The sequence below is a fragment of the Xyrauchen texanus genome, chromosome 6 (genome assembly GCF_025860055.1).
Source record: "Xyrauchen texanus isolate HMW12.3.18 chromosome 6, RBS_HiC_50CHRs, whole genome shotgun sequence".
NCBI lineage: Eukaryota > Metazoa > Chordata > Actinopteri > Cypriniformes > Catostomidae > Xyrauchen > Xyrauchen texanus.
Window position 1 is genome coordinate 33,092,524 of NC_068281.1, and position 17,850 is coordinate 33,110,373.

At 37.9% G+C, this 17,850-nt stretch overlaps 1 protein-coding gene across 2 annotated transcripts; it reads left to right on the forward strand.

Annotated features, from left to right (window-relative positions):
* The first annotated feature begins 12,262 nt into the window (after nt 1–12,262).
* LOC127644744 (LIM/homeobox protein Lhx8-like) lies at nt 12,263–17,299 on the forward strand. 2 transcript variants are annotated; one of them, XM_052128091.1, is made up of 8 exons: nt 12,263–12,437; nt 13,421–13,561; nt 13,827–13,948; nt 14,739–14,959; nt 15,191–15,294; nt 15,452–15,547; nt 16,486–16,735; nt 16,915–17,299. In XM_052128091.1, exons 1-7 carry the CDS (start codon nt 12,384–12,386, stop codon nt 16,705–16,707), a joined length of 960 nt encoding a protein of 319 aa, XP_051984051.1. In that variant the 5' UTR covers nt 12,263–12,383; the 3' UTR covers nt 16,708–16,735; nt 16,915–17,299. The 2 variants fall into 2 exon arrangements, with proteins under 2 accessions (XP_051984051.1, XP_051984050.1); XM_052128090.1 differs by lacking the exon at nt 12,263–12,437 and adding an exon at nt 13,131–13,233.
* The last annotated feature ends 551 nt before the right edge of the window (nt 17,300–17,850 follow it).

Below are 17,850 nucleotides of genomic sequence, written 5' to 3' on the forward strand. Positions count from 1 at the left end.
AATTTACCTCTGTTGTCACTGAATTAGTTTAAACAGTTAGCTGTTATAACAATTAGTACCAGTGTTTATTGAAAGGACCCTTAGACTTTACCTTGTGTAACCCAATGGGGCATAAAACGATTCCTTTTGTAATGTCATTTAATCTCCCTCAGTGATTTGTTGTCTAAAGAAAATAGTTACTAGCAGGAGAAATCTGCCTGTTATCTGCTAAAATCTGTCTGCCAATCTGTCAGCACTCGATACAGATGCTGTTTCATACAGGCACACACAAGACTTCCCCTGAGTCAGCGGGCCTATCTTGTTGCGCAGTGAAAATAAGGGCTGTGTATATGTTTGTGTGGATGCTTAATCTGCAATCTGCTAGAAACATAAAATATGTCTGCATTGTTGTGGCTGCGCTGGAGATCATGAAAGTAGTGAAGCTCTTGGGAACCATGAGATCTAGCTTCAGTTTTTTTTTTATGTCAAGGATTTATATGAATGTAGCTTGTGCTATAATCGCATAGAGGTCTAAGAAACCATTTCTGACAGCTGTGGCTAATTGCAATACAAGTCCCAAAACCGACCGATCGGAAACAGTTAAAACTAATCTCACAGTCTTAATTGACATCGATACTCACATTCAGGCTACATCCAAGGTTTTAGCCTTTTTTATTTTTTTTCTACTGATGTTTGTAATTAAATCTATCTATTTTGGGGGTCTGCCTAAGTTTGAAGAGAAGGTGACAAAACCCTGGAGAGAAACGATTACTTTCTGACATGCAAACAGTCAATTTGGGAGCTGCTGCCACATTCAGGCTGAGGCATGCCATGGGCTCCGAAAACAATTTTGACAGATGGTGGTTCATGATAAACGAGCCTCCTTTTTTGTTGCAAGGTAAGTGTTTCTCACAGCTCTTAGACAGTTTTGGCATAAATATTCCCTGTGAAATCACGTGGACAAGGATATGTCATGTTGCTACACTTTTGGAGTGCACATAAACTGCATGTGAGGTCACCTTGTGTCTGTAGAGTTTCAAAATAGGTAATGCATCAACTAGTATAAGGCCCATACCTGAAAACCGCTCCCATATCACAACCATTTTGATAGAAATGTCTCTTTCTCGCTATGTTTCTATTGTACATCAGATAAGCTGAGGTGCAAATGTCTGAGACCACCTGTGACTTCTTTCATTTCAACCTGCAATGAAACCAAACAAAATTAGGATTTTGAAAAATGGAAAGAAAGAGAAGTTGTGATGTAAAATGAAGAAGAAATATCTAAGGTTCTGCCCTATTTCTAGGTCACTAATCAAATAAGCAAATTTGTGAAATGGTCAAAAGGTCAAAAAAGGTTCCTTACTTCCAATGAAGAACACAAGATGATTTTGGAAAATTTTCAAATCATGCTGGATAACATGGATCATCAGGTTTTGTACAAACTTCATGCCAGCTCAAATGCATTCTGCCATTAAAGCAAAAGAGGTACTAATACCCCGCTCACCATTCTAAACAGTACTGAAGCAATATAAAATATATTTTAATTTGATTGCAAAAACATTTAGCTTTGTGCAGAGTAGTTTGAAAGTGTTTGGAGACCGATTTGAGTGCTTCGTTCAAAGTACAAAATGGAAGTGCGCAGTCACCGCAGAGCTCTTTTGTGGTGATTTGTTTTCTGCGATTCTCTGATTGGTGGATTTTCCCCCTCAGGATTATGGGACGTGGAGTTCCCAAACAGGTAATCCGCTATTAAACCCAATTTAAATTTAAATTTAAAACTGATGGCTTCAACAGAAGCATACACCATCGATTATAACCTTGTAGCTCATGGTAGATCTGGCTTTACAGGTTTATAAATTATTAAATAGATCTGGCTTTACAGGTTTATAAATTATTGTTAAAAATAGTTTTGTCGATGAAGAAAATGAATGGGATTTTTACTTCTGGAACCAGACTGTTGTGCTCCATTTTTAATGATCCTATTCAGCCTATGTTATGTTAATAATTTAGCAAATCGGTAGGCCTGTGCAGTTCATGTTAATTTTAATACATTTTAATGTTTGATTTCAAGGACATTTTGCTTACTTTTGTACGATATACAGTTTTGGAACTGTGTGGGGTTGCCACTTGATTTCCCATGTAAAATCTGTGTCCTAATGCAAAACAAGTTTAAATGGATGGGGTTAAGAAGTTTTGTGCTGGATTTGGGGGTGTATTAAGGCACAGGCTTGTGTTTTTGGTCAGGGGGCGATAATGTGCGTGTGTGTTTGGGTGGGGGGGGGGTGGCATATACATGTCAGATGTCACCAGGCCTCCGATGAAAAGATCAGCCCCCCCCCCCACCCCCCAGCTGTTTATGTAGGCCTGGCAGGATTTCCTGCTACATGATGAAATAATTAGAGGCCCAGCGTGAGAGGGCAATGCCATGCCTGAAGTCAGGAGGGCCGATGCAAAGGGGGAAGCCAAGTCGGATCATTTCTATTCCTGTAAGATTGGTTCCCCTCCTCTCAAGAACCTATTTTTGTATGCTATTTATCTTTGGCTGTGGGAGACACAAAGATGCTTGTTATTCTATTACAATATGTGCTTCGGAAATTGCGGTGCAAACCACAATATTCGGGAAATGTACAGCGCATCCAGAAAGTATTCACAGCGCTTCACTTTTTCCAAATTTTGTTATATTTCAGCCTTATTCCAAAATTTATTAAATTCATTATTTTCCTCAAAATTCTACAAACAATACCCCATAATGACAACGTGAAGTAGTTTGTTTGAAATCTTTGCAAATGTATAAAAAAAATAAATAAATCACATGTACATAAGTATTCACAGCCTTTGCTCTTTGGGCAGTTTCTCCCATTCTTCTTTGCAGGACCTCTCAAGCTCCATCAGGTTGGATGGGGAGTGTCGGTGCACAGACATTTTCAGATCTCTCCAGAGATGTTAAATCGGGTTCAAGTCGGCTCTGGCTGGGCCACTCAAGGACATTCACAGAGTTGTCCCATAGCCACTCCTTTGTTATCTTGGCTGTGTGCTGAGGGACGTAGTCCTGTTGGAAGATGAACCTTCAACCCAGTCTGAGGTCCAGAGCACTCTGGAGCAGGTTATCATCAAGGATGTCTCTGTACATTGCTGCATTCATCTTTCCCTCGATCCTGACTAATCTCCCAGTTCCTGCCGCTGAAAAACATCCCCACAGCATGATGCTGCCACCACCATGCTTCACTGTAGGGATAATATTGGCCCGGTGATGAGTGGTGCCTGGTTTCCTCCAGACATGACGCTTGCCATTCAGGCCAAAGAGTTCCAATTTTGTTTCTCATGGTCTGAGAGTCCATCAGGTGCCTTTTACTGAGGAGTGGCTTCTGTCTGGCCACTCTACCATACAGGCCTGATTGGTGGAGTGTTGCAGAGATGGTTGTTCTTCTGGAAGTTTCTCCTCTCTCCACAGAGAAATGCTGGAGCTCTGTCAGAGAGACCATCGGGTTCTTGGCCCTTCTCCCTCGATCGCTCAGATTGGCCGGGCGGCCAGCTCTAGGAAGAGTCCTGGTGGTTCCAAACTTCTTCCATTTATGGATGATAGAGGCCACTGTGCTCATTGGGACCTTCAATGCTGCAGAAATGTTTCTGTACCCTTCCCCAGATCTGTGCCTCGATACAATCCTGTCTCGGAGGTCTACAGACAGTTCCTTCCAGACAATTGACCTTATATAGACAGGTGTGTGCCTTTCCAAATCATGTCCAATCAACTGAATTTACAACAGTTGGACTCCAATCAAGTTGTAGAAACATCTCAAGGATGATCAGTGGAAACAGGATGCACCTGCGTTCAATTTTGAGTGTCACGGCAAAGGCTGTGAATACTAATGTACATGTGATTTTTTTTATTTTTAATACATTTTCAAAGATTTCAAACAAACTTCTTTCACGTAGTCATTATGGGGTATTGTTTGTAGAATTTTGAGGAAAATAATGAATTTAATCCATTTTGGAATAAGGCTGTAACATAACAACATGTGGAAAAAGTGAAGCGAATACTTTCCTGATGCACTGTAAATGGCTCAACAGCTGTTTGTAAGTTAATTCATTATTTGTTTCTTCTACTCTTATCATGATATTCCAAAGACTGAATATTTGTGTGGATGTTTGTGTGCCACCATATTATTTCATTATTGTTCTGGGATATTATAACAATTAGACAATTTCCATGTATGGGAATGCATTCAGCATCTGCATCAACATTTTGTGACAGGAGCAAAACTACTGGAAACAAAACTTGCTTTTGTTATACTGGATTTGTATGGCCCCCTCCTAAGTTAGGCAACATGGAACAGATATGTAGGCCTATGTGTATCTGATTGTTTGTGTGTGTTTATAGATGGAGTGATGTCATGCGTTTGGTGCACATACAGCTGCAGTGAGGTGAGGAGACTGCTGGGACAGGTTGTCATAGCTCAAATAATTTGGTAGATTACTGTCACCTCAGCTGCTTCATGCCTGGCTTCCAGTCAAAACTGCCTTTTCATCCACACTCACTTGTTTCTTCTTCACACCTTTACATTGGGATGTTAAAGTGCAAGTAAATGCAAGAAAGTCAAGGCACACTTGTAGAAAAAGTGTCTAAATAGAGTTTGTCATGCATGTATGGTGGGCTCCATTCAAATACAACATCTACGAGGTCTAAATGTAAAGAATGGAGCTGCTTTTGTATGTATGGAATGCATGTATTTATTTTTCTTATACTATGTTTGCTTTGATATTCATTTACAAAATCATATCAATATCACTCTCTAAATAAGTGCAAAAAAGGTATGTTTCCAAAGTCTCCAGTTTAGTGAAAACTTGTAAAATCCTTGAAAAATAAAAGCTAAATTTATTTTACAGGTAAAATCACTAAACGTATCTACTTTAGTGATTGTCTAAATTTATTTAGCATCTGACATGTTTGATCTACAGTACATCAATTCACAATGATTAACCAGCTCTTTGACAGTGTCATATAATGCTCTCCAAATACACGCAATCATGGTTAATCTGTATAAAATGTCAGAGCAGATTATATCAATCAAGTGACAAAAAAATACTGTAAATTATTTATTTAGGCCTAAAGGGCAGATGTAAATATGTTCCTGCCAAGATATACACCAAAATAATTATTTAGCCTATTTTTAAGATAAATGCATTTAAATTTCACAACAAAATTCTATCAAATTGAATGGAGTAATCTAAAAAAAAAATGAATAAAACTTTTGATTATATGCTATTCATTTAATATAACATTAGTCAATTCGATTTTATGAATTATGATTTTACGAATTTTATGAAATTGAAATTTGTAAAGCTTACATTTTTTGGAGTGTATTTTAGGAAGTTTGTATCTGGGATTATTATTAATATGAATTTGTTCTATTTATATGGCATGTAATCTAGGGGACTGTTTAATTATAGTAAAAGACAAATTAAACAGGAGTTCAAATCGGGTAATTTTATGGCATAATTTTAGAAAAAAAGCATTGTTTCAGATCTGAAATGGTCGTTTCATTTTGATAAGTTCTAATGGTGACAAAGTAGCATCACTAAAACTATCACAGGGTTTGTGTTTGTGTGTGTGTGTCTCTGGCTGAACAAGCGTGTGAGCTTTTGCTATCGCATAACACTCTAAAGAACGGAGACCAGCTTTCACAGTTATTAAAACCACCCATAACTGTATCCCCACAATGAAACAAGACTGAGGGTCTCTCAACATGTTCTTAACATCCACATATTTGTCCAGCACTGGACTGTGGTCAGCTTTACCTGCTGATCTGCCCACCAACAGACCCAGGCTCTCTCTCTCACTCATCAGCTGCAGTAATCAGAGCACTCCCCTGACTCTGACTGTGGCAGACGCCATGCTGAATGAGGGCCAAGGGTACACAGGCAAAGACAAATCACTACCAGATGAGAGCAGGGGGCTTTACACTGTGCATTTCCTTTCTCTTTCTCTCAAAGGGAGGCTAAGTGCCCTGCCAGGATTTAAGCATCCTGCCAGAGTTATGAAGACATAAAAACCCCACAGGGTGAGACTATGTTCATTCATGCCGACTTCACTGACTGATATCACAGAGACAGGTGCAACATAACAGGGTGATCTTGATTGGTTTTGATGTGTAAAAAGGTCCACTTCAATCAGACACCCTATTCAGACTCGTGTTTTTTCTGTCCCAATTTGTAAACCACATTCAGTTGTTCACTTTTGCAGTGAAAGGTTATGAACTTCAATGTATGAGGTTACTATAAATGCAGTGAAGTCAAGGCTCACGTGTGCTTGAGAGTTGAAAGGCCTTCCACGACATCAATACAGGAATGCATATCTCATTGTTGATTCAAATGAGTTCAAGTTCAGGCAGGGGTGTAATTGAGTAGTGCATGTTGCCTCTCCATAGGGGGTTACATTGGATTAATTTCCCAGACCAAAGTGCCTCAAGTCTGGGTAGATGAAAAGGGCTTTAGCCCACAGGGTTCGGCTTCCATCCATGCCTTTCCTCTGGCTCTCCCCATTCACATATAGCAGGTTGTCTCAAGAGACAACAGCTCCATGTTAGACACATCTGTGAAGATGGGGGGAAGCACCATAGAGGGTTTACGGTTTAAGGGTTCAGCTAGAACATAACCACAGTTGCACCACCTGGGACAGGTAAGGATAACTTCACTTCAAAGCTATATGTCTAGACTGCATCCTCATGTCAGGATATGCCCACTGGAGCTCGGCCAACGAATGCCAGTCAAATCAATGGGGTTTTTAGCACATTTAGAATTTTCTTGGTGGCCTTGCGTTCAAGGGAAATTATTTTTTAAAGCTAATATAAGCTGAGCCTCACGAATGCAGTAGTAATCATGCAAGTTTCAGCGGCTCCAAATAGCGACACTGAATACCGTGGATCTTATAAATAGCGAAGGCGTCAGGCATTCATGGCCAGTTTATTTACAAGGTCATTCAGCACTCTGTACCGGAGGTGAGTCATCGATAGTGGGGGCACTCCTTTGTGGCGTCGAAACAAAGCATTTTATTGGAGCCGAAAGTTGCAGGAGAGACGCAGAGAACAGACACATAAGTGTTTGTGTTTTGGGTATAACTTCCCGGTCATGGTCATGTTGTAATCTCTGTTTCCTGTGGTCTGCATGATAGCAGAGGCTCAGAGCCTTCTAGCTGCATGGGGAGCTGTCATCAACTCCATTTCCTCAGCTTACAAGAGCATCTGAGTGCTGCACTCCTTTGACACGCAATGGCCAGTCGAAAAGATATAGATGGAAATGACAATGTTAATGTTTATCTGGAATGGGACACCAATGACCAGGCACAAGGAGGAGGATTTTGAAACTTGTTAATTTCTGCATTTGGGCAGTTGTCAGATTTACTGTCCTCCAAGAAAAAGACTAATACATTTGTATTGATTATATTTTCATTACTTGGCTGGAAAGCAAATAATCTTTAATCCATAAACAATAAAATAATGTATTCAAAAAGTGTTTTACGATTTATGTATTTTGTTTTATAAAAAATAAAATACATAAAATAAAAATAAAAAAGACAGGATATGATATGTGTGGTGAACAGATCAGTATTTAAGTCATTTTTATCATAAATTATCATCTCTGCCCAGTAGGGGTGATATGCATTTAAACTGTGAATCACCAAAAACAGAAGAAGAAAAATGGGAAAGTGAAACTGAAGTGAAGATTGAGCAGGGAAGAGTATTTATAATATAAAAAGGACTTAAATATTGATCTGTTTCTCACCCAACTTATTATAATGGATTTGATTTAACCACTGGAGTCGTACGTATTACTTTTATGTTGCCCTTATTTAAATTTTGGAGCTTCAAAATGTTGGCACCCATTCAATTGCATTGAATGGACATACAGAGTTGAGATATTCTTCTGAAAATCTTTGATTGTGTTCAGCAGAAGAAAGTCACGATGGTGAGTAAATGATGAGAGAATTAGCATTTTTTTGGTGAACTATTCCTTTAAATTTGGGTCTGTTCATTACACAAGTGATCATATGGGGCTATATATAAGGTCATATCTAATACTTTTGCTGTGGTTTTATGGTGCTTTTGTCCTTTATTGGAACTTGACAGTCAGGAGTCATTATATATAATTATATAACTTTCATTATATTGCGAACAGACGTTAAGATGTATTTTTTTCATTTTGTGGTCCATTAAATACAGAAAGTTATTTGGATTTGGAATGGTTTGATGGTGAGTAAATAATGACAGTATTTTTATTTACTGGAAGAACTATTTCTTTAAATATAAGGTAGACCGAGTATAGTTGTAACACCTTTTGCTTTGAGCTATACAGCACAAATACAGAGCAGAATAAACACGCAATTTTTAAAGTGCCTTAAGCTGTCTACTAACAAAATAAATGTTAAAAACCTGCATACATTGTTCCTATTCGATAATTAGTCTGTCAAGACAAAGATCACTTTTGTAACAACTGTCTCCATGACTGGAACTGTTCACACACTCATTTGTAATCAATCCCTCTTCTCCATCCGTCCATTTGTCTGTCTATCTACCATGTATGCCTGTTTACCTGGCTTTCTACCAATGTATTTATTAATTAATTATTTTGTCTTGCTCTTATCTAAGCTTTTTGACTAAAGAAAAGCTAACAAAACTCTAGAAGGAAAATTGGCAACCATGTGTCTTATGCAGCGGGTACAGTTGTAACACATCTCCTTGCATGTTTGGCTGATATTCTCAGTGACATTGCATCATAGCATTTCCCAAAACAGATGTTCTCTAATAATTTTGCATCAATGTGGATTACGTCCTTCAAATTTTCCACACAGAGAGAGGAAGCTAATGTGAAAGTACACACTGATAATGATATTTCAAATTTGCATGAGAAGGGATATATTCACATTGTTACAATGTGACAGTTATTACTGTACTAGGTCTACCCTGCTGGAATTATCTAATCAGGGTCTCTTTTCAAAAATGTTTGGTCATGAATTTACATATTGTCCTTAAGATTCAAAAGAGAAAAAAAAAGTAGGCTAGATAATTTTGTCATTCATTATTGTGGAGTGGCTCACAAAATCAATTTCTAATTGGGCAATCTCTTGGGGATCCTTGAATATGTTGCTAATAATCAGGACCCCAATATGAAGTAAATAAGACATTTTGAAGCCTTCTTGTCAATTTCATTCACTAACAATGCTAAGGTCAAGGGTTCAAGTTCGAGGGAATGCACTGACTAATAAAATATTTGTTGAAAGCACTTTGGATCAAAGCATTTGCAAAGTGTGTTAATATAAACATAAATCTGGTCCTTTACAAATGATAATTGAATGTGGTTATGATCTGGAATGATTAAAAGAAAGGTTGAAGAAGAAATGATTTACATTATTCCTATATTGACGGCAGTTCTTGAAATAATATTGCAGGAAATGTTTAAAGTCAGGTATTGTGGTATTAACAAACATGAGGAATGAGCCTTGCATTGTTTTAGGACTACCGCTAAAATCATGATGCACCGTTGCCTCAGTACATTTGCCCCATCTCTAACGTTTTCTGCACGGGCCTCAGTGTCTAGAGACATACTGTGCTGTCACACATCTGCCAAAGGGGTTTTCTCTTCCTGCATTGGCTACATAGATTCAATGACAGCAGAACTGGTCAGGAAACATGACCACAGCACTCTCCGATCAACCTGTCAGACCCCATTTACTCAAAGTCAAGGAGCTCTGAGACCCATCACCTCCCAGAACCCCAGTGTCATGTTACAGCATACACCCCCCTCACTTCAGATCTCAACTTCATGAAATAAAGTCAATGAATAAAAGAAAGGCTCTCTCATTATGCAATGAATGAAACAAGATTCTTTTCTTTTTCTTTGGGATCTACTTATTCTAGAGGTCATTTTTTTTTTTGCATTGCAGAGACAAGTACAAGGATGCCCCAATTATTATTTTTGTCTTCAAGTTCAATAATAATGATAAGGATATATTTATTCTATAGGGAAAAGCCCAGCTAGACTTGAGCAGGATGATTGCAATGCATGAAAAAAAGAAAGAAGAAGATTTGGGGAGAAAAAACAACAACAACATTTTTTTTTTCAAAATCCATTTTCAATGAATATTATGATGGACAAGACAATTTTCTACTCAGCAGGGTTAGGGCATCTAAACTTTGGATTGCTATGGAAAGTATGGGAACAGAATTAGCTGGTTGCCGCCTAAACCACATGTGGGTGGAAGGAGCGCCAAGAAATATAACACAGAGATCTCCCACTCATTTCACTATGACTGTTCTGCGCTGTCTCTAAGCAAGGAAAACCTGAAGACCACACTTCATATTACATTTTTTTTGGCTTGCATGGACAGAGGGCATCCTGGTATTTTTGTAAGTATATTTCAAGTTTATTTTGTAAGTCATTCACCCTGATGATGTATCTGTTTTTAAATGAAAGCATTCATGCATTTATGGTGAGAGACTTAAGGCATAACATGTGTCCACTGCCAATGAGAAACAAACAAACATTGCAAGCAAAGAAACAGAAAAAATAAGCACAAAATGAATAAAGCAAAACTGAGAGAGAGAGAGAGAGAGAGAGAGAGAGAGAGAGAGAGAGAGAGAGAGAGAGAGAGAGAGAGAATGAGGAAAGTTTGAATTTTGTATAGATTGGCATTTCAGAATACTAGAGAAACATGTAACATGCCAGACACAACAAGATTTGTTTCATTAAATATAATGCCACAATGCTTTGAAATTGACCAAGAGATAAGAAGCAACATGAAGCATGAGGAAAATAATAAATTACAACTATATAATTCCAGCCATTGATGTAATACATACACAAAGAGAGAAAGTCTCCCCGAGGAGGAAACTTATATAAAAAAAATCTGCTCCAGTCAAAACCGACTCAAAGTAAAAAGGTCACCCTCTTTGACTTGACTGACACCTCTCACATATCCCCAGACTGCCTTACATGCTCCACGTCAAACAAACCAATCCAAATAGGCAAGAATAAATCAGTGCGGAAACTGATATTATTGTTCTTGTAATTAAGACGTCAGCGTCTGTTAAAATGTGGATAGACCTATGACAATGTGGGTATACATGAATGATTTAAAAACTACATAGCTAAACCAATTATAAATGAGTTTAAATGCATTTCTAAATACGGGTTCAGGCCCATATTTGCAACTTGGAAAACGTCTAATTATTATTATTTTTATATCTTACATTAGATAGCATTAATCATGTCAACATATAAATTGTTCTTTCACTTAGCTCGTTTATTATTTGATAATATATATAGGGTACATTTCTTTTTTTTAAAACATTTTATAATTAAGAAAAGGCATTGTAATCAGTCGGAAATAGGGCAATAGTATAAATATCAGTCATTATAACGGTTTATAAATTCTGAAGCGACGTTTAAAGCAACATGGCCAGTAAATGAAATTCGTTTGGAAATTGCGGTCCAAATATATCATTAGGAAAAAATAAATAATCGAATTTAACCAATATAAATAATAACAAAAAATAATAATAATAAACAATAAAAACCCGACACTTAAAAAACAGAATTGCCTCTTTGTAATTATTTAAAAGCGTTCGAGCATTTCCTAAAGATGAAATACGTTGAATTATTTCTACAAAATAGAAATTAATCATTGCAATGTCATGAAATGACATATGAGAAATAGCTAATTGTTTTTTTTTTGTCCATAATTATTTTTAAACCCAATGTGCTGATGAAAAGAAATCAGCAGCTAATCAGGCATGCAAAATGTCAAACCTGTACAACAGTACGAGCAAACATCCAAACGGCAATAATACAAACAAAAACGGTATTGTTTGTAACAATTGTATTACTGATTTTAACATGACAAACTTTTCAGAGGGCTGAAATAACACAAGGTTATGATCCGAGTTTACCTATGACAAAGCAATACAAGTAAAAGAATAGTAGGCTAGTTGTAAAATAATATTTTAATGCAAAGACAAAATGTCCATGTTTAATGATGCGCTCCTATAAAATGTCCCATATCAGCAGAGGATGTAAGGCTGAATTACAACCTAATGCAATGTATAGCGTGATTGTCGACCTAATTTGCGTTTCCAATATATATCTATTAAAGAAAATTATGGTGCATTCTTGATTCAACAAATATTAAGCGGTTTAAAGTTTGTTTACAGGTCTGTTTTTCATGCAACTCACACTCCAAATAAAAGGCGTGTGTAAATGTGACAGGGAGGTGCGGCCATGGGAGTGAGAAAATGCGAGGAAAAGTTCCACCCTCACTAAGTTAAAACATGGTCACGACGTGCATTCAGCTGCAGGCACCCTATGGATTAAATCTAGCAGAATACGAGATCTGAGAGTGAATATACTGGACAATGTACTGGAAAAATGAACAAACAACATCGAAAGACAGCCCTGGCAAGAACACCGTAAGTGAAGTGAAATCTGTCTTATCAAATATCTTCTATTTATTTTATAATCTCTGTTATTTAACTTTTTCATTGTTATATTAATAAATCATGCATTGTAAGCGCTCTGTTATTTTTTAATTATTAAGAAGAGTTGCAATCATAATAGCCTATGCAAGCCCAAAACAATGACAAAACTCAAGAGCAAATGCCGCAGACACCATTTCAGAGTTTTGTTTTACATCACTCACTAAAGTAGATTTACTGTGCAACTATTTATCAACGCTGCCTGAAACAGCGATCACTTCTCCAAGTGTGAATTACGGCACCATCCTCAGCTGTGCCAGGCAACGCCTGTGTGCAATCAATATAAATTGACTGATCGGGTTTTGCTTGCTTCTTTTCCAAGGATACAGATGGCTCTTTTAATTAGAGTTTGGAAATAGGCTAGTTTCAAAGCTTTTCCACGTTGTTTTTAAAAAACGCATTTTTTCAAAAAGAGCTCTTGAAAGTAGCAGAAAAACATGTGACATTACCTGAAGCGTCTTTGCACTTGAAATGAAGAGGTTGACGCTTATGTGTTTCGGTAACACCACAAGCTGCCGTGCAGACGCACAGATAGGTTACTATGGGGGAGAAACATGCGAGTGGCCGTTAATGACTAGCTCGAGCGCGGAAGTTAAAAGGCGGCGGGCGTTGACGAGCGCTCGCGACTCGTGTATGTATTTGTACTGTGCTTATCATGCTCGCGAGCTCTGGAGATTCAGTCCTCTGTACACCTCGCGCCACACGAGCGCCTCCGGAAACAAACGAAGAGGTATTTAATAACGATGGACCTTTCAATGAATCGTGGATTACATTTGTATTTTTTCTTCATTTATTTATCAATTATATTACTGAAGGGTTACGAAAAGACCATTTAAATTTAGGAGCTTACCTGTAGGATAGAAGTAAAAAAAAAATGCACTTCTGTATCTATATACATCATTTCATTTTTTTTAAAGGTCAAATCTCAGGAGCTGTTTGAAGAAGTATCGTGTTCTTCGTCGTCGTCTCTGTCGCCCAGCTCTTCACCTCATGCCATGACAGATAAAGCCATCTGTACCAGCTGTGGAACTGAGATAGTCGACAAATATCTGCTCAAGGTAATTATTGATTTTTTATTTTTTTTTGCACGGAAACTAACTTTGAGGTTTCTTTCAAACGAGTAAGCTATCGTGTTAATGAATTGATGCGCAGTTTCTGACACTAGCACGCTGGTATTAAATGACACTAAGTTTAAAAAGAATTATATATATATATATATATATATATATATATATATATATATATATATATATATATATATTCTTATCTACGCAACTATTGCGTTCACAATCGTAAAAATGTTTGTTTGGTTTTAAACTTCAGGTGAACGACATGTGCTGGCACGTGAGATGCCTGTCGTGCAGCGTGTGCCAAACATCTCTGGGCAGACACATCAGCTGTTATATAAAAGAGAGAGAGATATTCTGCAAATTGGATTACTTCAGGTAATGAGCGGAATACTTTATGATTATTTATTTGGAGGAAGTGATGTGTAACCTCGAAGAACTTTTGAAGTGCTTCAGCTGTCAGGCGCTTCGCGTGACGATGTGCACTCATGAAGATTTTCAATTATTTTTCTTTTTTAGATTAAATTTTTCGGATTACAAAGTAGGCTATTTTGTTTGTATATTGTCCATAGCCTACTAATAACACCTGCATTTTATGAAGGTGATCAATTATTAATAGTTTCACCCAGACATTTTGCTTGAATGCAAGCAATTTGTAACACTTAAAATCTTGTATTTACTGTAGCCCATTATTTCCCCATTATACTCTGTATAGTGAAGGCTTTTAAAAAATGGTATTGTGAGAGAGGCTGTTGCATGCCCATTTGGCATCTTATTTTCAAATTATGCTAATGACCGATTATCAGAAAGTGACCCTCCTGACTGTTCACCCTAAATCTTAATTTGATGCATTTTGCAGGTACTTTTTTCTGACTTAAAGTGCACTTTGTTTGCATGGCATTGCTGATGCTAGCAATATTGACATTGCATTATATTTTGTTTTTTCTTCCTCATTTTCCCCCCTCCCTTAACTAAATTTTAGCTGGACAATAGGGAACCAGTGTTTTCATTCCATCTCTGTGGTTTTTCATGGCATGCAATATGTCTGCCAACACTTGCTGTTAGCCTCACTTAAAAATAAATAAATAAATAAATAAATAAATAGTGAGACAAAAGCTTGTTTACCTTCTAAGGATGGAAGTTCTTCTAAAAGATTTGTTTCCCACAGGAAATACGGGACACGTTGTGCTCATTGTGGCAGGAACATACATTCAAATGATTGGGTCCGTAGAGCAAAAGGGAACACCTACCACCTGGCTTGTTTCGCCTGTTTCTCCTGTAAGAGGCAGCTGTCCACAGGAGAAGAGTTTGCCTTGGTGGATGAGAGAGTTCTGTGTCGAGTGCACTATGATTGCATGCTGGACAACCTGAAACGGGCCATGGAGAATGGTTAGAATCTGCATGGATTTGTGCACTTTGCACATTGTGACGCTCTTGCGAAATTGCCGATCTTTTCATCTCCAGTCGACCTGTCAATGTTTTAAAATAAACATGCTGTGAATGCACCATTTGCGTTCCCTTCATCTTCTAATAATTGCTGCATTCATTAGCTCGTATGAAATGGCTGCTTTGCTTGTCCTGTTACATCTTAGTCTGTGTCTTTTTTGACCTTTGCTGTAGGAAAAGGAGTGAATGTGGAGAGAGCTGTTCCCTCTGAGCAGGAAGTGAATCAACCTAAGCCGGCCAAGAGGGCACGCACAAGTTTCACAGCAGACCAGCTTCAGGTTAATTCAGAATTTCTCGTTTTTGGGTTGTCCATATTGCCTATCTGCTATTTACAAATTTGGCTTTTGTATTGGCTGATCCAGGTGTGATTTTATGTAGTCAGTTTTCATCAATTGTATGCAGATAGTTCATTGGGATTTATCTTTTTCTTGTCAGGTAATGCAAGCCCAGTTTGCTCAGGACAACAATCCAGATGCACAGACTTTACAAAAGTTGGCAGAAAGAACCGGTCTTAGCCGGAGGGTTATTCAGGTATAATGCAATTTGTGCGTTATGAATTCATCTTAAAGACCGCTTTATAATTTCTTGTTTTGTTCCATGAATGTACTTCAAAAATTTTTTTTTGCATTGTTTTCAGCGCTAGTTGTTTTTTTTTTTTTTATAGTGCTGAATAAAAAAATTTTTCTCCCCAATTTGGCATGCCCAATTCCCGGTGTGCTCCAGGACCTCGTGGTGGTATAGTTATTCGCCTCGATCCGAGTGGCGGAGGATGAATCTCCGTTGCCTCCGCATCTAAGACTGTCAATCCGCACATCTTATCACGTGGCTTGTTGAGTGTATTACCCCGGTGACCTAGCGCATGTGGAGGCTTGCGCTATTCTCTGCGGCATACACGCACAACTCGACACACGCCCCACCGAGAGCGAACCACATTATAGCGACCATGAGGAGGTTAATCCAGCGTGACTCTACCCTACCACCCCCCCAGCAACCGGGCCAATTTGGTTGCTTAGGAAGCCTAACTGGAGTCACTCTGCAGACCCTGGATTCCAACTTGTGACTCAGAGTGTGGTAGTCAGCATCTTTACTTGCTGAGATACCCAGGCCCCATATAGTGCAGAATGTTATAGTTTGGTACAAATATGAAAATGCAAGCATATGTTTTATTTTTATTTTTTTCTTTGCCATCAAATGCCTAAAAGGACACTCTAAGATTGCACAAGTTTTCAATCTCCGATGAAGACCCTCCATTATGTGTCATGCCAGAATCCTATTTGATTGTAATGTCATTCATAAATCAGTTTGTTTTATTTGTTTGATATCTAAATGGATTTGAAATACATTTTGTATATATTTTTTAAATCACTATACTTAATATGCTTTTTAACTTGTTTATCACCATGGAAAGAGCCATGGAAAGCTGGCAAGGTGTTAAATTACTATCTAACAATCATCCGTCTGCCGCTCAGGTTTGGTTCCAGAACTGTCGAGCTCGTCATAAGAAGCATGTGAGCCCAAATCACTCGTCCACTGCACCAGTGTCATCTCTGCAGCCTGCCAGACTATCTCCGCCTCTAATAGATGACCCTCAGTACACCGCTTTCGCCCCTGTGGACACTCCTATGCTCACTGCTCTACACTCCTATATGGATGGTACCTTATGCTCTGATGGGATATTACTGTACCACTGATTCGGTGTATGGGGCTTGATTAGTTACGGTGAATATCCTACTTGAACTGTATCTGCACGCACTGTAGCTATGCATAAATGTATGCATGCATATCCTCAGAAACCTAGTCAGGACTCAGCTGTGTGGTAAATGACTGGGCTTTTTAACATTGGTGTTTTTAAATCTGTGCAGAAATACTGACTAAATCGAATAATTTTATCTCTGTAGTCCACTCTCCAACTTCACTGGTGCTGCAGCCTCTTTTGTCTCACTCGATGACACAGCTGCCCATCAGCCACACCTGAGATGCCCACTGCGACCACGCTGTCAGTCAGGTCAGATTCCAGAGGACGGGATTGGAAATATTCACTCTATTGATTGAGTCTTGAACAAGACCCATGCTACTCTTTCATGGGCACTTACTGAAGGATATCGATCTTGCAAAAAGATTCAAACATTTCAACTTATTGTGAAAAGAGCCTGAAGTTTTTGTTTAATATATATATATATATTATATATGGAATATATAATGTGATGGAATAAGTGGCATTTAATTTATTTCTTGTATGTGACTGAGCACTTTGTTTTAAAATAAATTTACCATGGAGTTAAGTTTCTGGGTTAGTCAGTTCATGGTTTTTTTTTTTTTTTTTTTTTTTGTTTGGTTCTAAAACTTGGAAGCTGTAGAAAATAAAATAAAATCGGAATATCCACAGGTCTGGGATTAGTGATTTGCCTGTAGTGGTGATCGATAATAAAAAAAAATTCTGCAAAGAAATTATTGTGGAGTTGAATCCAAGGTTTATGTGAAATTTGTTTTACTAAGCATTATTCCAAGGATTCAAAGTTTGTGATACTAGAACCATATTTTGCATGTGGTAAATGGTAATGGCAAAGCTCTCTTACCAGCAACATTTTAAGCAATAAACTAAATTGGTGATTGTGATGCCATTTGCAATTTTATATATACTCTTGAACCGTGAAGGGGGGTGTTTTGAAAATGCAAACCAAACTGTTCAAGATCCACACACTAATTTGTTATTACAATACTTCACAAATTGGTTTTCTGTTTGATGTACACAGCCATTTCACAAATAATATTTCAATACAACACTGTGTAAAACTCACAATTCTAAACACCAATATTGTACTTTAAGGTCCATG